The following is a 21,733-nucleotide window of genomic DNA, read 5'->3' on the forward strand; positions in this document are numbered from 1 at the left end:
ATTTTAACCACTACAGCACTGGTGAGCCTGCCTTCAGCTGCCAAGGGTTTAAATTTGGGAATTGCCTCTTCACTAAACCTCTCCACCTCTCTACCCCTCTTTCCTCATTTCAGACACTCCTTATGGCCTACCTCATTCATCTGCCCTGACATCTTCTTACGTGCCTCTTGTCAAATTTCGTTTGATAATGCTCCTGTGAAGCACCTTGAGACATTTTACAAGGGTAAAGATGTTCTTTGAGCCTAAGCATTTGTTAATGTTATAAAGTTAGTAAAAACATCACTGCCTACTGTTTTGTTCCAGTGCTTATGAAATCGTTGGTGGTGGATTACACTGGTGAGTCAGGAAGTAGGCCTGTTGCAAGCAGTGAAGACCAGGGTACCATGTGAAGGTGGGAACAGTGATAAGGGTTGTTTTCCTAGTGTGTTAAACTGATCCTGTTGATGTTCAAATCAGAGCATCTCAGTTTGCAAATGGTGACTGCGTGTGTTCCACTTGAATAACAAGCTTTCTGGTCCCTTCTGTTAACTCTCCGATCATCTTTCAGTGTGACAGCAGACATCAGGGTATGTAAACTATAGGATCAGAGGATGTCTGATAGTTATTGTTCAATTCTCTATTCACATTGCATTGGCCATTCTGATTATCATTTTAATAAATGGGGAAATCAATCCAGCGACAGAGAATGGATTTTTTTTTTAAAAAATCACGTTGTTGGATAAGTCCACTGCCTATTTGCGAAGTTTGTTTTATTCTTTTCCACTGTTGATGTTAAATGCTCCTGGGATAACCTGGCAAAATGGAACTGGACTCTGAAGGGAACTGCTCATCTCCACCTCGCTCGGCGCAGTCGGGCTGAACGATAATGGGCGCCAATTTGGTTAAGGGACATGCTATAGAAGTTGCAGTCTTCAAACAAGACACGGACCGCATTAAACCTCCGCCCCAGTGCACACTCTGCGGCGGTATCCAGTGCTCCAAACTGCAGGAGTTACAGCGCAGGGGAGTAGGGGAGGAGGGTGGCGGAATACTTTGAAATGCCAAGTAGTGAAGCTCATCTTTTGCCTCGAGTGCATTAGTTAGATTGCGACCATTTGTCAGTAACACGGGCTTGTGCGATGCAAAGAATGGCTCTCTGATCCTCCTTTCTTTCCCACCCCCGCACCCCCTCCCCCTGTAAAGTGGGCGAATCTGTGGTGTGTGTTTTTTTTTGCATCGGGCACGTTGCTGGGTTGGAACCATTCGGAGCGGGGAGTGAGAGTGGCAGCGTGTGAGGTTGATTGGTCTGATGATGGGCGGATATTTCCTGGGGGCTGCTCAGGGAATGTGATGAGGGCGAAGACGCAATGGGAAGAAGTGACTGACGCACTGGAGACAGGTACCGAGAAGAGCGGCAGCTTCGGCAAACAGCGGTCCCTCCACTCTGGAGCTGGGCTAATGAGCTGCAATATAGCTCACCTCCAGAAACCCTGATCTCCAACAAACACACACACGCAGACACACACAACACACACATACCAAGGCGGGAGCAGAATGCAGCAGCTATCAGAGCGTCTCCCAAGAAGAATTACAGTTTCGCTTTACTAATTTATCAGGACGGCTGGACACTTGGGCTGCTGATGTCTGTTTGGGATGATGGAGACCTCCCCTCTTTCTCTTGGATTTGGGTGCCTTTTTGTTTTTTGCGCTCATCTGGGTTTTTCATCCCAAGGTAAGTCCGTGGCTTTTAATCCATAAACCCCCTTTTAAGGCTCCTGTGACTGAGATTAAAGCGAGAGACAGACAGGGAGAGAGAGAGAGAGAGTTACATGTTGCTGCTTGTATAACCACCCTTGCTGATAGCTGGAATTATTGAAACTGGTTTTGGGGGGGGTGGGGGACACGATTTATTGGTATAGGGAAGTAACAGCATAGTAATTACCGCGGCTGGAAGGGGCTCTCTGGGTTCTGGGCTGTTGGTGGAGTCGGTCAGTCAGGTATTGAGGTAAAGTGGGGAAGATTGCAGGCAATAGACCTACAAAAACATGCACCCCGAAGAGACTCATTTCTCCCCCATCTCTCTCTCTCTCTCTCACACACACACACACACATAGACCCGAAAGTCCCAGCAGTTAGAGGTTAAACAGCGATTAACCCCTCGCTCTGTAGTCCTGCAATAAAACAAGAAGATGCGTTTGTGTGAGAGCTTTACTGAGGAGGAAGGAAGAATTTGATGAAATGGTGAAGCGCAGGGGAGGTGAAGGATAGAAAGGGAGGGGGGGGGGGGGGAATTGAATGTGAGACGGGAAATGGGAGAGCGAGGAGAGGGAAGGAACGGGGTAAAAGAGGGGCGGAGAGAGAGAGATGTGTGAAATGAAGGATCGATGGGAAGAAAAGTCAGAGGGAGGATAAGCAGAAAGTGAAAAAAAAATCGACGAAATGATATAATGAAGAACCGATGGAGAGAGGATCTATAGAGAGAATAAATTTACTGTCTGTCACTTAATGTGAAGCATTACTTTATGTATCCACGTGAGAAGGTTGCATTATCTGTGGATTCCGGTTCTCATTTGTATTCACCGTCTGACTCGTATTTAAAAATGTTTTATGAAAATAATTATTAATACACGCTCGGTGGAAAAGGATGGAGAGTGCGGACTGATTTAATAAATGGATTAACACCAGGTCTTCAGCGAGTCCAGCTGTTGCTCGCTAGGGCGCTACGTGTGGGGGGCTCTGGGATGTCAGAACTCTGGTTTCGGCTGCATCATGTTTTCGGTAATGGTTTGGGCTGGAGAAGTTCCTGCGCTTTTTTTGATCAAATCTGAACATTTGTTCATTGTAGCCCGATTCACTGAGCTCCCCGAGAGTGTGACGGCGAGAGAAGGAGACAATGTGGAAATGGCCTGTGCTTTCAGGGGCAGCGGCTCCCCGTCCTATTACCTGGAGATCCAGTGGTGGTTCATTCGAGCTCCATCCGAGCAGGAATACAGCCCAGAGACCAGCAAGATCCAGGTACCCGCGACTCGACAGTTCTGGGGCGGCAGTGCTAATTATTTTGCTCGCCTTCTCCGTGCACCCTTCTCTCCACATGCCCTTACACCCTGACACACACACACGCGCGTTCAAACGCACTCACCTTGGCACAGAAGCGCTCACACATACGCACACACCCCTCTCTCTCTCTCTCTCACACACACACACACACATATACACGTTCCAACACACTCACCCTGACACAACACAGGCTCACACACACCCGCACACACACCGTGAACACACACACACACTCCTTCACACACTGCACACACTCCCTCACACACACACCGTGCACACACTCCCTCACACGCACACACACTTCCTCACACGCTCCTTCACACACCTGCCTCTTTACACACACTGCTTTATACGCATACACACACCTTGCATACGTACACCCTTACACACACAACTTCAAGTAGACTGCATACACTACCCCTCACACAAACATATACACACACCCTCATAAACATGCACAATCCATCTTACACCCTTGCACATATTCCCTCAGCACATGCACTCTCACACACGCACACACTCCCTCACAAACATGCACCCTTACATACATACACAGGGACCCTCACACACTTGCACATTCACACACACACATACACTCCACATATGCCCACACACACCAGTTCAAACAGAAGCACACTTACACACACATACACTCCAGACACACACACTCCACACAGACCCTCACACGCACACACACATTCCCTCATATACAAGCACCCTTACACACACATTTCACACATGCATGTACACACACATGCACCCCCTCACCTCCTGCACACACATACTCCCACACACATATCCTTAAACACATACAGTCTAACGCACATGCAGATGTTCAAACACACTCATCCTCAAGCACACACACTCATACTCTTCCATACATCCCTCCACATCCTCTCACACACTCTTCACACACAAACAGAAACATTTTCTTGTGCACACTCGCTTACATACCATCACCCAAACTCTCTTACAAACACAAACTTAAATACACACACATATCCCATACATATACACGCGCACACAACCCCCTCACACACACATGCACACACTTGAACACACATGCTCTCCTATGCATACACACTCACTCCCAAACCTCCCACATTCACACTATCCCTCACACACCCATACAAAAAAAAATCCCCACACACATACCCTCAAGAAAGCCCATGTGCACACTTACACTCCCTGAGACACACACACACTTCCTCACACCCACACCATACACAATTCCTTAAAGACACACTCTCAACAAAAATTCACATGCACATGTACACACACACACACTCACAAACACATGCCCTGAAACACACACACCCTCACATGCGCACTCCCTCAAACACACAGACAACCCCTCACCCACACAAAAATCCTCACACACACTCAGACACACTTCCCTTAAACACCACAACTGTCACACACTCACAGACATACACATACCCTCACATTGCCTCCCACTCCCTCACCCACACATGCTAGCACACACTCCCTCATGCTCCATCACACCCTCCCCATTCACACACCTCCTCACGCACCCCTGCACACACACCTCTGCACATACTACAGTTCACAGACTAGCCCACACTTTTTCACACACCCTCACACTTACAGTCCCTCACACACAGCTTCACACATACGCACACTCTCACACACCCCAATACATACTCCCTCATGCACTCCTTAACACAGCCCTACATACACCCTCACACATACCCACAGTCACACACCCACTCACACACACCCTCACACACATTCCCCCATACTATCAGTGTTTTGAACCCTGTTTTGCATCAGTTGAATCGCTAAATTGACTCATTAAATCTGCATCCATTGTGGCTTTGAGGTTAGCTGGATACGGGAGTGTATTCTCGTCTGGGTGGTATCCCTTTCCCCTCTACCCTTCAGTGAAAACTAAACACCCTGCAGTAACTCGGGCACATCAAGAAAAACACCAATGTTGCAGGCAGTAGATCAAAACTGCACTCTCCCTTTTGTGGCGTGATCTTTTTTCCCGATATGAACCCTTTAAAGAAGAATGTGACTTAAAATGGTGTGGTATTAAACACAACTAGGCGCGCCACGCGTTGAGCAGATTGACTGGAAATCTATGTTGTTCTCCTTGAAGAGATGCCCCTCATTTATTGCTTACAGAACACAACTCGAGTTAACATTGGGCGCTTCTCTCCAAATTGGGGGGGTTTTGTCAGATTCACCGACGGAAACTCAGCCTTAATAAAAAAAAATCTGTGGCTTGTCAGTTAGACAAGAAAATACCCCCGCGATCAAAGAACCGAGTTCTCGGAGGCGGGCGGTGGAGAGATCGGTTGGAGGTGAGCCTAAAGTGAAGGGACTGCAATCTAAATGTGCATGAAACAGGGAGAAGCTCTAAGCAGTGGCGCTTGTTAAAGGTCGAAGCGAATGCAGCCCGCGATTCAAGGGAATTACATCCACATGAAGACATCAGGTTATGTCGCCCTTAACATCCAGACTTCACCACACAGCTGTGAGTGCCAGTCACTTTGCTTCGCCCCATTCTATTGTTAATGTGTCACACAGGCAGTGATAAAGAGCAAGGTAGATAACTGGATCTGTACCCCGTCCAATTCCTTGAAAAAAGAGCCTCCAGAAAGTGAGCCGAGTACTGCACTGGGAGAAGTTGGCTGGATATATCATGGATTACGATGTAATATCGGCAAACATTAGAGTTTCGCCAGGTGTATAAACTGTCAAGCCAGGACAATATACCTGGCTACATGGATAAGATAGCTCTCATGATCTGCCCGCTTTACCATCAGAGACAGTAAACATGGGGCCGGTTTAAAGCAGGCATTTAATTCACACTGATCCACACATCAGAGGAGATCGGAATGCCAGATTTAACACTTGACGCGCCGCCTACTCTATTCTGCATCACCAGAGGTACCCACGAAATGTAATCTAATGCAATTTTATTTTCATCGGTACATTTCCATCCTAAAGCAGAATGGTGCCGGCCTAGTGGCGGCCCCGACTGGTGCCTGTGTCTCATGTTGTGTTCAATTGTTCTGTCTTTATGCAGTTGGACACTTTGCCACAAAGCGAAATGATCAACGACGAGACGAAAATAAGTGTGAGTAAATGTCTCGCCGAAGGCGGGACGGGGGTGACTGCACAAATTGTGTCGGCCTTAATGTAATTGGGATGATCCTGGAGCCCGCGTGGAGGGGAGATGTGGCCTGTCTCTTGACACAGGATGCTGAGATGTGGTCAGTTCTGCGGGTGCTAAATGGACCCGGGGGAGGGGGGTGGTGGGTGGGTGGGTGTGGGGGGTGGTGATATAGGTGGTGGGAGATGTGATCAGTTTACCACTTCCAAAGCACAGCTACTGCCCAATGCCTCCCAATGAAAACGCGGATGCGGGAGCACAAAAAGGGAGGTAGGAATAATGCATTGACACCGGTAACACATTACATAATACATTAATCTCGTCAATAGCTGTTATCATTGTGTGCGCGTCGTGTTCCTGCAGAAGGCGACAATGTGCAACTGGTATTTTTTTTACATGAATGTAATCAAATTTCGCAATTGAAGTTCATTTAAATTCGATTAATTCCTAATGGAGTAAATGCGATGAATGATAATGTTAATTAACAAGCTCGCTCCTTTAATTGGTCACTGTCACTGTCACATTGTGGAACCAAATGCACACCAGGGATTTACCATAATGAGCGCAGTAAACTGTTTTGCAATTGTCAATGTGATCGGCGTTACTGTGTCCTTCAAATCAATCTCAACACCGGGATATCCAGTTCTACAAGCAGTGTCCGAAATAGGACACAGTCCTTACCAGAACCTGCCCATTAACCTTAGTCTGATTCTAAATCACATCATCAAATCTCAACACTGTTGTACTAGGGTCTGACGGCTTCCAGTCTCCATAGGGAATGTCCTTTTGCCCAGAAATTCTGACAGGAATTGCACTGCTTTTGCTCCTGTCTATCTTGAATAATTTACAACAGGGGCCCCCTTAAACTCGCCTCTCTAACACATCAACCAACCTCCTGGAATAAACAGCAGATCCACTCGTGCCATTAACACATCGGCTAACTACAGGAGGGTGTTGCCTGACTTGACACTCCCTGCATCTTGATCATCTCTGGTGCTGTACAGCGTCTTGGACAAACTGTTACTCGCCTGAGACTTGGCCCAGCTGCGTTGTAATTTTTTTTTTTAACATAATTTCTTAGATGATGTTGTGGGGACTTTTGATGGTTTCTCTCTGGCCGGGGTAATGAGGGTGGGGCGTGTGCCTGGAGAGTGATGGGGGCTCTGCTGGTGACAGTGGTCTATTTTATCAGCCTGGTTATTTTTTCTCTCTTCCCCCCACACACCCCTGGCCTTTTGCAGACGGTGAAAGTGATGGGCAGCGACATCTCACATAAACTGCAGATCTCCAAAGTGCGGAAGGATGACGAAGGCTTGTACGAGTGCCGGGTGACCGACGCCAACAACGGGGAGCTGCACGAGTACAAGGCTCAGGGCCACCTCCACGTTAACGCGAGCCACGCCCGGGCCCTGCAGGCGCTGGAGGCGCCGCCGCTGCCCTTACACGACGGCAAAGGTCTGCGGAGCCCGGGGGCGGCGGCGGCGGCCGGGGCTGGGGCTGGGGCGGCGGCCGTGCCCTCCAGCGAGCGGCCGGGCCGTCGCTCCCCCAACAACCGGGTAACGCACAAGGGACAGACGGGAGCCACCAGCAGGCCCGCCGCCACAATTCTCAGGCAGAGCGCCACATCCACATCAGGTAGGCAAGGCACCGCCTTTAGCAGCAGTGCTAGTATCAGGCGGGGCCCCTTCACACGCCCAACTCTCACCCTAATCTCTGTCCAGCTGACTTCTCCTGAACCATCTTGATCTGTCACCTTTATCTGTGCCCCAGTGACACACAGGAAAGGAATGATCTAAAATCCATGTTGCATTATTTTAGTGAACCTATAGGTAGAGGCAATAGCTGATTAGATATCTCAAGAACCCACAAAATGTATTCATGAAGAATGTGTCATGTAAGTATTTACTGTGTATGTACATCTAGGCTAACGAGGTGTCAGCTGTGGCTCAGTTCATAGCACCCTCGCCTTTGAATCAGAGGGTTGTGGGTTCATGTCCCACTCCCGGAAACCAAGAACTGTGAATGTACTCGAAAGAGTTACAATCTGTGACTGTTGATAACTCGAAAGAGTTACATCCAGGCTAACAGCTGCAAATGGAGCACTGTGGTTGGGCAACTTGGAGAACATGAGGTATAGAAAGTACTCCCATTTCTGTGACACCTTTTATCGGGACTTCAGGACATCTTAAAGTGCTCCCCCAACCAGTTTTTTTGAAGTTGCGTAGGCAGCAGACATATTGCTGTGAAGCAAGATCTGATAGGCTGCATGACTAAGTTATTCCATTTTCAGTGATGCCCGAGGGAAGAATGTTGACCAGGAGACCAGAGCCTATAATTTGTTCGGATGTAGGCGGCCAACAGAGGGAGCCATACACTCCTTAACCCATTTCAATAAACTGTTTATTCTCAAAGCATATGCAATGTGTATACAGTGCCTTAAGTATATACGAATATAAAGGCCAGAGGTGAGCTGCAGTTGAATCCAATGACATCACAGACCTTAAGAGCGAAGCGTCAGCAGCTTAGAAGGACAGAGGCTTTGGATGGGATGCCAGGTATTTAAGTGAACGTCATTGTTTAGGATCATTCAGACCAGGGCGCGTTCCAAAGAATGCTAAAGATCACGTGATGCCGGTCGCAAGGGTCACGTGGGTACTGTGTGCTGCAGTATTGGAAGGATTGTCACCATTGGGTTGCTGGCAAGTAAACTCTGCAAATAGTCACAATGTTACATCCATGTAGAAAACACTGTTCATTCGGTACAGCACCTTAACCATTCTCTTAGATAGGACTGCCCTTTGGAATCGGTTACTTTACTTCCATGTTTCGATACCCCTTGCCTCCCTAGAATCTACTCTGTGCAGTGTGTGTGTGTGTGATGCGTTTGATCTAACTGTGTAAGCGCGGTGCTGACCGATTATAATAATGTACTCTACTGTAATTCTTACTATGATGCAGAGTTAGCCCCGTATGTCAGATATCCATTATTATTATACATGCTTTCCCAAAGTGTAGAGTGTAGTGTTTTAACATTACCTTTGATAAGGTCGGACTGAGCTCTTACAGGCAGCAAGCCCTGGCTGATAAACTGCAAACTACCAGCCCGTTCCGCAGAGGGCTCCCGGCTGTTTGTGATCCACCAGATCCACCATTCTCACGCTGTTTTGTTCTTTCAGTAACTAGATGTTGAGTCTCTGAGAATGCCGCCTTCCTCTTCAGATCACTTTGCTGCCCCTTTGGGCTTTTATCAGGGTCGGAACTGTGTGTCATGTTGTGTGAATGCATGCCAAGCCAAGTGGACGGGCGTTAACAGGAAACGCCAGCGTTAATTTGAAATACATGTGTTGAGAAACGTTGCTAAGAAATATTTGGAAACAAAATCTTCCGGATGAGCGAATATTTTAACTTCTTCCGCAGGTACGACGATCGTAACTGCAAGCGATGGACTAGGTGTCCTGCTGCTTTTTTGTGGCTTTGTGAAGGGTGCTTTGCTATAGTCTTAGTGCTGACTTTTCCACTATCACTTTCTCTTAAAGCAAAGAGCGGTTGGATGGTAAAATCCATGGACTGGACAGCAAAATCGACTTTAAACACCCACCCTTCTGCACCCAATGTACTGTAATTCTCTAGAAACGGGAGCCCTTAGAGAGGCAGCAAAGGCAGAGAGAGAGAGAAATAAAGCACCATTGACGGCATTGCTCAGGATACTTACTGCAAATGGATTTCTTTGTTGATAATGAACCACTTTGGGGGCAATTCGTGTGCAAGGTTACAAGTCTAGGGGCGTCCTCTCACACAATCGGGCACCAGGGGACCGTGCAACTAAATCTGTCCGCTATCGAAGCGCAACTGCGTCTGACAAATTCAGCGTGGATGCAAGATTTTAACTGCACCACCTCCACTTTAATGGTATCCTGACCATCCTTCGAATGTATAAGAAGCCTTGATTTCCATCATAATCCTCTGTGTAAGTGTGTGCAGGATTCTCATTGCAATAGAGACACCTTCAGGACATGTGCAACTCCGCTCTCAGCACCTGGATGTTTCATTTTACCTGTACTCGTTTGATATATCAACTCGTTGGGATCTCCTGTATTGTGCAGAGCCGATCTAAGCCAGATAATTTACTGCTTCTCAGTGTGCTTTCGTTATACCCCTTCCCCTATAGAGGGTCCAAAGCCCCCACTCTGCCATTTCAATGCTCGTCGTGACACCAGTACGGTTCTTCTTTCAAATAACTGGCTGAATTCTAATTTTAATAATACCACACTGTGTGATCCCTTTATTTTTCACCTCTATTAACGTATTCACTCAAGATTCTGGACAATCTTCTCGTATCGAAATGCAAGTTGTGTATTTAAAACAATTTTCGTACGGTCTGTGAGTGAACAACGAAAAAGAAACTGACGGTATCGTGTGTTTTATTTTTCAAAGAAAGCAAGTTAAGAGAATATTACGAATCGCGTTAATGTTGACTGAGGTCATGTTTAATTCCTCTGTAATTAAATGTCATCTTCCTGTGATCCGCCCTCACCCAATCGCAACACGGTGAACGTTAGACCGCAAAGATACCGACTGGAAATATTATGTAGAGACTAAATCACTTAGAATTAAACAAAAAAAAACACAAGGGAATGTTCTATTTTTTCATTCGTCTTTGTTTCGAACTGCAATTAAAGAATAGTTCCTGCTGTGCTGGTCGGTTCAAATGTTGAAATTAAATGTGCAAGTTATGTGGCCCCCAACCGTCTATATTAATTTAATCATCTCATGATGCTTTACTGTGCGGGAGAATGTGAAATGAGTAAGGAAATATCAGCTTCTCAAATTAATCTGTCAGTAAACCCTATCGGTTACAGGGACCATTCAGCACTCTTAATGCATCTCGCCACCCACTCACTGCCAATATGTGCTACCAGGAGAAGGACGTTGGAGACTCTGAAGGTGAGGACTTACCAACATTATTGGGTCCTGCTTTATTACCAAAGTGTCTGTAAATTGGTACATGTTCAAATAGGAGACGGGGGCATCTCTAAGGGTGATCCATCGGGCTGCGCCATGTTTTGGGTGTAGAATATTGAGCTGACGCTCCCGAGCAGCACTGAGGGGATGCTGGAGTGTCGGATGTGCGGTCTTTCGAATGAAAACTTAAAGGGACATAAAAGATCCCAAGGAGAAGCAGGGGATTTAGCGTGCCACGACTCAAATCAACATCAGTAAAAACCATTATCTGGTCGTCATCACAATGCTGTTTGTGGGAGCTTGCTATGCACAATTTGGCACTATATTGTTCTATATTCCAACAGTGGTCACAGTTCATTTGTTTGGGACATCCTGGAGTCGTAAGGGGCGCTGTATAAATGCTATGTATAATAAACTATATATACATCGTCATAGAATAATCCAGCACAGAAAAATGCCGTTCGGCCTATTACTCCTGCTCTTTTCCCCCAACGCCCTGTAAAGGTTTTCCACGTTTATTTACAGCCTTATTCCGAAGAAATATAACCCGACAATCAAATCGGCACTCTCCTTTTGAAAAGCTGGCAAACTCCTCTGTCCCATTCGTTCGTTTAAATGGTGCAAGGACATAAATAGATCACAGTCTTAGGCTAGGAAACAATAACTGGGCTTCTCAAAACGGCCCTTTCATCGAGCGGTTTAAATTTTGCAGTTGGCTCTGGGTTTGAATCACCGAGTTAAGCAGATGGGTGAGTTTCCCCTCAGGCACTGGCAGGTCATAATGGCCTCCAGTAAATTATTCTCCAGAAGTTCCCGGTAAAGACCGTAGCTGGGACTGATCCAAGACTCCAGGTGGGTTCAAATCTCCTAGCGGAATGAGAGAGCAGTCGGGTAACAGGGTGCACTATATTTATTCACCTGGCGACAGGACAATACTCAACAGGTCAGCCAGCATCTGTGGAGAGAATCAGTTAACGTTTCAGGTCGAGGCCCTTTCATCAGATCTGAAACCATAACTCTGTTTCTCTCTCCACAGATGCTGCCAGACCTGCTGAGTATTTCCAACATTTTCTGTTCTTATTTCAGATTTCCAGCATCCGCAGTGTTTTGATTTTTGGACCTGGGATATCACTCCTGGCAGTAACATTGATATATACAATTTATTGCACAAATAAAGCGGGTTAACAGCCCATTTCCTAGATTCTGCTTCTCTCTAGGGCTGATACAGAGGGGTCAGAGTGACCTTGAAAGCGAATTATGTTTCCAGTCAGCTACAGATGGTGTGGTTCCAAAGAATCGATGAGGCCAGTGTTTTCATTCGACTCTAAAATAAAAAGCAAAATACCCCGCAGATGCTGGAAATCTGAAATAAAAATAGTAAATGCTGGAAAATCTCAGCAGTCTGGCAGCATCTGTGGAGAGAGAAATAGGGTTAAGTGATGATGATGAGTCATATTTGACTCCAAGCATCAACTCTGTTTCTCTCTCTACAGGTGTTGCCAGGCCTGTTGCATTTTCCCCAGCATTTTCTGTTTGTATTTTTATTTAGCTCTCTAATCAAACATTGTGTATATTGGTCAGTCAAATTCTCCACCCTCGAGAGTGGCAATGTGTTTAAGAGTGCATTCACACTTCAAGGGGCATTTCAGATCAACATCAAACCTGTCTTGCAGTGTTCTAGTCCAACCCAAACCCAAGATAAAATAAGGTGAGATTCCACCCAGTGAAAAAAGCCTTTACACAGTATAAATCCAATATGATGCGAAACTTAGTTTGCAATGTGCTGTGGGGCATTGACCCAGAATAATATATCAACCTACCAAATCTTAATTTAAACGTGTAGACAACAGGATGGTTCCCTGCATACTATCATAGAATCATACAACACAGAGGGATTTTGCCTGTGGTTGTCCGAATGTGCTAGTCAAATAGTCCCACTCCCCTACTTCTAACCCACAGCACTGCAATGTCTTCCCTTTTAAGCAGAGATTCAATTCTCTTTTGAAAGTTACTGCTGAATCTCCTCCCATTACTTTCCACTGTGCATTTCATGTATACTGTCTGAACATGAACACATGTATCTGTTGGGAGAGAACTTTCAATCCCAAACTGCTGCCTGAGACAATTGGGAGTGCAACCAAAGATTCACTAGATAATTATTGATATGTTAAAATTTGACAGATATTTCTAGATTTTTTCAAAGCAAACCATCCAATTCTAAGAATTGGTGAAGTATGTTCCGCAATTAGTAAGTTTCAAGGAACATTGAATTTCAAATCATTGGACATTTTATTTACTCTTACCAGTCTCCGATTTAGTCCGATATGGACTCTCCCAGCCTTGCCACAGCTCCAGTGACCCACTATCTCAGAATGAGCAACACTGAAAGGTTAGACCTTGCATTTCTCCGGTGACTTTTTGACTTCATGAGCCCACCATGTAGGGCCAAAAGGCAATAGTAAATCACAAGCATGGTTCTCACTATCTCTCAGAAGCTAAGAAAAGGAGGTCGCACTCACTGACTAACAGAAGGTGTATTGTCTCAGTCCCTCTCATCTTTCCTACAGGGACCAAATGCTGCAGATAGGACTTAGATATTTAGAATGCAGAAACAGTAGCACATCATTCAACCCCTCAAGTCTGTTCCATCATTCAATTCGATCATTGTTGACCCATATTCTAACTCCATTTGTCCACCTTTGTCTCAGATGTCTTAACACCTTTACCCAGTATATATCTAACAATCTCAGTCTTTAAATGTTCAGTTGACCTAAGCTCATATTTATGCAAAATATTTCCCCATTTCTACTGGCCTTGTGTGAAGAAATCCTTCCTAACACCACCCCTGAATGGTCCAGCTCGAATCCTAAGATTATGCCCCATTGTTCTGGAGTTCCCCCTCCCTTTCCCAAAACAAACAGGTTCTCTGTATCTACCTTATCAAATCATTTAATCATGTTAAACACCCGAATTGCTTCACCCCCTAATCCTTCTGTACCCAAGGGAATGCAAGCCTAGTCCATGCAAACTGCCCTTATAATTTAACCTTTTTAGCCCCAATATCAGTCTAGTGCATGGAAGGTACATTCATAACGTGGCGATTATCAGCCTGTAAATCCTTCCAGCGTGCCTGATGGCAGGCGGTAAGAGCGGGAGAGTTTTCTGGTCAGCCATGTGCAGTACTTTGCCAAGTGTAATCACAGGCCAACCCAATGGAAGTCCATGGTTGCCAATGCCCTCTTAGGGTATGGCACCTGAAGGAGGAGGAGGAGGAGGAGCAGTCTGGCAAATTTGTACTGAACTCTCTCCCAGCCCAATATCCCTCTGGAGGTATGGGGCCCAGAGCTAAATGTGAGATTCCAGATGCATTCTAACCAGAGCTCTACATAATTGTAGCAGAGCTTCCAGCCTTTTGTATTCCTGCCCCCTCTGGATGAAGGCTAACACCCTAATCGGCGTTTTAATTTATTTTTTCATCCTCCCACTCACTTGTACTGCTTTCTGTACACGGATCCCTAATTCTGCCTGCTCCTTCACAGTTCCTAGCCTCACCATTTAGAAAATACCCGCCTTCATTAGGTTCAGAGTGAATGACCAGTCTCAATCTGATGTACCCCATTGCAACCCCGCAAGGCCGGCGCATCTTCCTGAGGCGCAGTGCTAGAACTGAAGGCAAATCCTGAAGCGTAGCTCCCTCACTTATAAAGTCAAAAGCAACGTTCAAGGATACAAAAAGAAGGAGGGTTGTTTAGGCTTCATGGAGCACTGTGTTCATGCAAAAACACTGCTCAGATTTTTTAACGTTTGCCTGGGGGAACAGACCATGTCTTTGGTAACAATGGTTTAATAACAAAAGTAATAGCATGATGGACCTTTTACAATGTGTGTTTCGATAAATACATATTCGAATACATTTTAAAGAAGAGTGTTTTTTTCCGAACAATTCCAAAAATGTGCTATGAATCAAAAACCAAGTGCAACTATAGCGAGGTCGCCGGAATACTGATCTTTGGAAAGGAAATTAGATGGAGTTAATTAATAATTCTGAGGGAGAGAAAAAGACTATCGGAGAGAGTAAGCCTAGTCGGGGCTGGTGTTCCTGCTAAACCGGAACGTGTCACGGTGTTTTCCAGAATTTAACCCGAGCCCAACGCCGGCCTTTTAACTGTTGACCAAATATTATAGCCACAGTTGAGACAGTAACTCCACTGTTGGCATTGTTGCTTGTACCTGTGTGGGGAGTTTGAGGCAAGTGTTTAAAAATAAATCGGCACGAAGAGACGCGTCATTTCACCAGTCATTCTGGTTGGATTAGCTTTTGTCTAGACTTCTCTATTTTATTCGATGACATTGAGAAGGGAGAATTGATAAGTGGATGTCGATAGAGAAATATAGCGTGGGTGGGGAAGGGCGGAGGGCTTTTGAACAGAATGCTTCGCTCACTTCAGGTTGTGGAAGCAATGACAATTTAACATTTCTTTAGCAGTTTCCTCTCGTACTGCGAGGCAAACACAGGATTGACGCAAATACCAGCGAGCGAGTCCTCTCACCCAGTATCTGTCAGATATTCAGATCACTGAGTCAGTTGCACGGAAGATGGACCAGTTGCAGCATCACACACAAAACAAAATCAAATGTCTTTTTGCAGTTGTCACCAATTGCCTGTCGATATCTGTTAAAACTGATGACATCTTGAGACTGCAAAGTCTTTGGATGATTTTTTGACATGTCTGCACCTCGGAGGGAGAGAAATTTACATCAGCGGCATCGACCCTGGAACAAACAGTGATCGAGGCACTTGAATATTTAAATTGTACCACGCTTAGTAACACATTTTCAATTAACAGATGAAATGTGTATTCGGAACTAGATAATGTACACTCAAGAGTGATTTATGTGTACGTTCACGGGCCGATGTACATAGTGCTACTGATTGGGGAGCACATTGGGAAACGGCAGGCACTGCCCACAGTCATAAATGCGCCAAGATTCATGGGCACGTATATCCGAGCTCTCAAATTTACTCCAATAAATGCAACTCATAACCCCACCAGCCACCCTCCCTCGACAGCCCTGGATCAAGCTTTCAAGGTAGTTTGTAATTCTCCCTTGCCAACCCCCACCACCCCCCACCCACCCCCCAAAATGTTGCAATTCAATGTTGCTACGAAAGTTTTACTTAAGCCCTTGTAGTAATGGGAAGTTAAATGGCGGACCGATCCATTCCCAGCTCCACTGAACTGAAACACGCAAGTGCCCTTTCAACAAATGAGTGCAATGAGATTGAAAATAGGCGGATTAGCAGCAATCAGAAAAACAGTAACATCACCTTTCAAACACGGGTCTTTGTCTAGGGGCAAGCGAATGAATGATTAGCACCTATTAGTTTTATGAGACGAATTATTGATTTAACAGCACAATTGTTTGAAAGCACAATAGACCAATAGACAACAGGCGTTCTCGACCTAAGATTCCATCATATTCCACAAACACAGAGGCATTTCTATTCCTTTTGTGAGGAAGACCTTCACCTTAACCACTCTTGCTGTCAAACGCGCAACTGTAAACTTGAAATGAAGGCATAGGGGAGAAAAATAAATGTTACCCATTAAAATAATTTGAAGGCCACACATTTTCTTGAATTGACTGCCATAATTTTAGAGCAACGTTTTTCAGTTTCCAAAGTATGTTCATTTAACTGCAAAGTTATTGCAAATTTGCCACAAAAGACTTCCCCCATTACTATTACCACTGTTGAGCGCAGACAGTTGAATGACAAGGTGGCGGACGGGGCTAATGTAGAGTGGGCAAACAGTTTTATTTTTCCCAGTGGGTAGATGGCAATGGGTAATTGTGAACCTCTTGCTCTGGATGAGGGTGATAGTATGGTGCCAAAGTGAAGAAGCCATGCTTGAGTCACCAAAATGTTCTCAGTGAATGGGATTAAGGGGACTGGGTGGGCAGTTGGTCAACACACTGGGATTCACAGACAGAATCTTAATGACATTGATATTCAGCCCTGTCCAAGAGGACAGAGGGCAGGCAGGCTGCCAAGGATGGGAGGCCGATCAGAGCAGCTGAGACCATGGGCCTCCACCGGGAGAGGTGGGCACCGCCAGCGTAGGTGGGTGAACCACAAGGGCACCTCAAATGGACACACACACTGAAGACTTTAGAATTTTAATAAGTCAAGTATGGTTACAGGCGTCAAGACATCATTGTGGAGGGAGAGCCCTTCCACACAACAGCCTGTGGCTACAGCTGTGGCCCTCTGATCCCCCACAACACCAGGATGGGGAGACTTAAAGGAGGTGCATATGGCCCTGCTGGCCTGCTGCCTAGAGAGATAACTGCTGGGCTTCAGCCTCAGTGGTGGATCCTTCCACTATCAGGAAGATCTTGGCAGTGTCACTGATTTTCCCCAAGTGAGCACTTAATTGACCCTAACTGGCTACCCACTGCTGCCGGGTGGGTAACCAGTGTCAATTTGACCCAGCCTCCGGCACTTCTGATTTTGGATCAGGCCAGAATAATGGAATGAAGGTCTAATTTCTCTGGCATTGCCAGGATTTAAGGTGTTGTACTTAAAAGACCAAGAGGCTAGACAATGACCATTGATTTTTTTTTTTCAATCAAACATTTCATTGGCAATCTCCTATGACATTTAAACAGTATTAGCAGCACAAAACTTACCACTGCAGCGTGTGACTCAGAATTCAACGATTCAAATCCTCTTCCTTAGTGAACAGGACTGTTGTCCTCTTTCATCTCCATTTTAAGGAGAAATTAGGAACTCTTTCCTTTCCTCATAGTTCTCCTGATGTGCCCTTCAAGAAAAGCTGTTTCCACACTTCTCAGAGGTTTGTGGCTGCTGGTCACTCAGCTGCTATCACCCAACTTTATGACATTTATTCCCCCATCACAGTCACCCATTGTCCGCTGTCAGATAACTCCTTTTGTTCTTACAGTTAGTAGTTATAATCAATTGTAGTTTTAAGTAATCCAAGTAAGAAGGAAGTTCAAACTTGCAGTATTTTCTCACGTTAACTAAAATGATCAACATGCTTATCTTCCCCCATGAATTTGTTCAAGCTTGCCACGTCCAATCCTTTTCTATATTTAGTGCAGTGAGCTTGAATCATCTCAAATCAATTTTTACTGGATTTAAGAGTCCACATATCAGTTTCAAAATGTCATAGTGCAACACTCCTTGAGACTAAATTTGCAACCTCAGAGTGATCATAGAGTGGCAGGTGCAATAGAAGGTGTATGCCCAAGGCTGTTACGAAACCATTGTTAGGCAGAATGGAGGGAGCCCTATCCTGCATCTTTTCCATGCTATGCATGACTTAGCGGGGCTCTATACTGACGAGAGCTAAAATGAAAACAGTGATTCAATCTATTGAACTAACATTGTTCACTTCCATAAGTGCAAATCACTAAAACAAATTAATAATTTAGAATGGTATTTTCCCATCAAGTGCTTTGTTTATACCAAATTTAAAAACACAAATTGTAAATGTATTCAGGTTAAAAGCGTATCCTCTTTAATTTTAATAAGGACTGACCAGAGTGCAGGAACAATGATATTTCAGCTCTTCTGAACTTGAAGTTGTGTTTCGAAACGTTAATAGATAGACATAAAGTTGTACTTGTACCAGTACTCCTCAGAAAAGGTGAAACTATTATATAACCATTATTGAGCAGAGTAGGAACATTCTTAACCCCTTTGTTTAATTTGTTCCAGAAAGGTGGGTGTCACTGTTTATAGTTCATCCATTGTTGACCTGAGAGGCTAGTGGCACCTACTGTAGCAGTGGATTCTACCATTCTATGTTACTGCAGTACACATACAGATTCAACCATTTAATGTGGGAGCCATGCACGGGGATATTCCTCATTGAACCAGTCGGAAATTTACAATAACTCAACAGTTTTCATGGTCATTTTTTTATGCGAAGGTAGGTTGTCACAGATTATGTGATTGTTCATTCATACATGTGCTGTCTTGGCCCTTGTCCTGCACAAAGTGGTAGTCACAAATGATGACTACTCTTCAAACTGTTTTTTGAATATTTTGAAGGCAGAGCTAGATAGATTCTTGATTAACATGGGGGTGAAAGGTTATCAGAGGTAGACGGGAGGTTACAATCAGATCAGTCGTGATCATATTCAATGGCGGAGCAGGCTTGAAGGGCTGAGTGGCCTACTCCTGCTCATAGTTTGTTCGTGAAAGCAATTGATTTGGCTGTGAAGTGTTATGTGACAGCCTGAAAACACAATAAGGTGTTATATAAACACAAATTCATTTCTTTGATTAAATTTGGGCATCAGGAAGTATCTATGGAAAATTCTCCTGAGGAAAAAAAGACTGAGTGCCATAGTGTCTTATCCGACCTCTTAGAAGTGCCCCAATGTATATGTACACAATAAATAACTTCAAAATGCAGTATTATAATGCAATCAAACAAAGCAGCCATCCAGTCAAACATCCTACAACAGCAGAATAGGTTAATTTGGGGTTCTTTTTATGTGTGTTATTACTTAGGGAGAAATGTTATTCGAAACATCAGAAGAACTCCTTGATCATCTTCGACTTGTCCAAGAGCATTTTTAACAACACCTGTGCCATCACAATGTGCCCACAGCCTTTGATTTAACACCTCACTTGAAGAGCAGTAACATGCAACTCTCCCCTGCTTCTGCTCAGAAAGTTAAGTCGTTTGCTGAAATCGATGAGCAGGGGTGTTGAATGCAACCTTTGGCAGGGTGGGTTTGATCACCTTTACTTATTCCATGGTTGTTATTGTTAATTGGATCATTTTACAGTCAATGCTTCATTCTGCAATTTGATCAAAGATGCAAAACAAAGGTTGGAGGAGTTCCCACATTTTGCTGCACCACAAATGCTGGTCACAGACAATGAGGATTAGAGAAGGAAGGAACATGTGTGTCTAATCCTGAAGGTTAAATGCCAATGACTTTCCAACAGATACTGCAGGCAGGCAGATAAAATACATCAAGCTTTAGTGCAAAGAGATTATAGCAGAAGGCCCTACTGTTTTGTTAATTTGGAGGCCTGTGAGGCCCTCTGGGGATCCTCATGTGCATCCTCATTAACAATACAATGGTATATTTTGGTGTAATTACTCTGGCTGTGGTATCGTCACTGTGTAATCCCAGGGCCTGGGATGTAATGTTTTCAAAGCCTGAATCTGAGCAGCATATTTGTCGAATAATTCTTGATCTGTTAATGGTTCTTGTGGCCAAGCAAATACTAAGTCTTTGATAAATACATTTGTAGCCAGAAAGTAAAGTGGCATCATGCCAATGAAATGGAGCATTGCCTGTTGGGGTGTATAGAGGGCATTCAGTAAACTATAATGAAAGGTAAACATCCCCTTTCTCACTGGGCAAACCACTGGGGGGGTGGTATTTGTTAATTATCAAAGTGACTTATACAGGAAGTGTTGTGTGATTACAGCATCATTCCTATATCATATTTACACACTTCACTCTAACATGACATTGCCAGACCGAAGTGCATCAGTGTCATATCACACTTACACTTACATCACTGTATTATTATTCTTGCTTTCTCTGGAATGCAGCTAGCTGAATATAACCAGCGTCTCCAAAGATGTTTCTAGACACTCAGAAATTTTTACTTCTACATGTTTCTTTGTGTATTCTTTCCCCTGCTAATTAAATTTGAAACATTTTTACAACAGCTTCAGGTGAAATAGGTATTTGTACACTGGGAGTTTGTTGTTTGAGTCAAAGGTCATTATATTTAAACCTATCCTAAACTCACCCTTTTCCTGTGCAAAATCCAGTCTGACAACAAAGTTTTTCTTGATGACTAATGGGATTTAAGGAGTACTCATGCAAGAGCTTAGATGTGCATGACCAGTTCATGGTTGGGAAGTGATGCAGAGTCTGGGGAAAGGCTCGATAGGCCAAATGGTTTTACTCAGTCCATGTTTCTTATACTCTTAAAGAACAGAGTATAAAGGAATGGCTAACCAGGTTGCAGGGTCATTGCCTTCAAACACACCCTCAACTGTTCTCTAAACTGTATTAGGCTTAGGTGCTAGTCTGTCCTGCCTTCCCAGTTAATTATAGATACCTAGTGTTAATAGTTGGTAGCAGGGGAAAGTCAAAGCTACAATCAGTATTTGACTAGCAACAGATGGGTGAAGGAAAGACGGAACATTTTGCAATACGAATACAGAAAATGAAGAAAAAGAGAGGGCAAATTCATTCATTCATTCATCAGAGCACAGTGGGGGAAAAGCATAAAACTCTCCTCCATAATATTTTCCCATAGAAGCAGACGGTAAATTGGAATATTGTTCAGCAGCTTCCTGCAAAGTTGTCATCTGCTATTTCCCCAATGATTTAGAGCAACAACTATACAAACAGAAAAGGAAAATCATCGATTACTGAACAATTTACAGTATAAATGTGCACTTAAAGGATGAAAGGTTTGGTGATATTGATACAGGGATTCCACTGAATAGGCTGTAAACTGTAAATGAAGACACTTGCTGAAAGAAAACTGTGTCTCCGACATTAGTTCAATCCTAC

The 21,733-nt window shown here is 44.5% G+C and overlaps 1 protein-coding gene across 3 annotated transcripts; it reads left to right on the forward strand.

The window, feature by feature from the left end:
• The first annotated feature begins 1,230 nt into the window (after window positions 1-1,230).
• vstm2a (V-set and transmembrane domain containing 2A) lies at window positions 1,231-9,853 on the forward strand. 3 transcript variants are annotated; one of them, XR_013576252.1, is made up of 5 exons: window positions 1,231-1,711; window positions 2,825-2,994; window positions 6,095-6,145; window positions 7,423-8,094; window positions 8,252-9,853. XR_013576252.1 is itself a non-coding variant. In XM_078539466.1 (5 exons), exons 1-5 carry the CDS (start codon window positions 1,633-1,635, stop codon window positions 9,676-9,678), a joined length of 774 nt encoding a protein of 257 aa, XP_078395592.1. In that variant the 5' UTR covers window positions 1,231-1,632; the 3' UTR covers window positions 9,679-9,853. The 3 variants fall into 3 exon arrangements, 2 of the variants coding, with proteins under 2 accessions (XP_078395592.1, XP_078395591.1); XM_078539466.1 differs by having other exon boundaries at window positions 7,423-7,816; window positions 9,599-9,853; XM_078539465.1 differs by having other exon boundaries at window positions 7,423-7,816; window positions 9,718-9,853.
• Window positions 9,854-21,733: the final 11,880 nt, after the last annotated feature.

The sequence above is a fragment of the Cetorhinus maximus genome, chromosome 3, assembly GCF_964194155.1.
Source record: "Cetorhinus maximus chromosome 3, sCetMax3.hap1.1, whole genome shotgun sequence".
NCBI lineage: Eukaryota > Metazoa > Chordata > Chondrichthyes > Lamniformes > Cetorhinidae > Cetorhinus > Cetorhinus maximus.

What these genes read in the sequence shown, in the direction of transcription:
- vstm2a (XM_078539465.1), top strand. Translation starts at nt 1,633, where the DNA reads ATGATGGAGACCTCCCCTCTTTCTCTTGGATTTGGGTGCCTTTTTGTT. An exon ending in TCTGGGTTTTTCATCCCAAG is followed by an intron (nt 1,712 to 2,824) that starts GTAAGTCCGTGG and finishes TGTTCATTGTAG; the next exon opens with CCCGATTCACTGAGCTCCCC. An exon ending in GAGCGCCACATCCACATCAG is followed by an intron (nt 7,817 to 9,717) that starts GTAGGCAAGGCA and finishes TTTCTCTTAAAG; the next exon opens with CAAAGAGCGGTTGGATGGTA.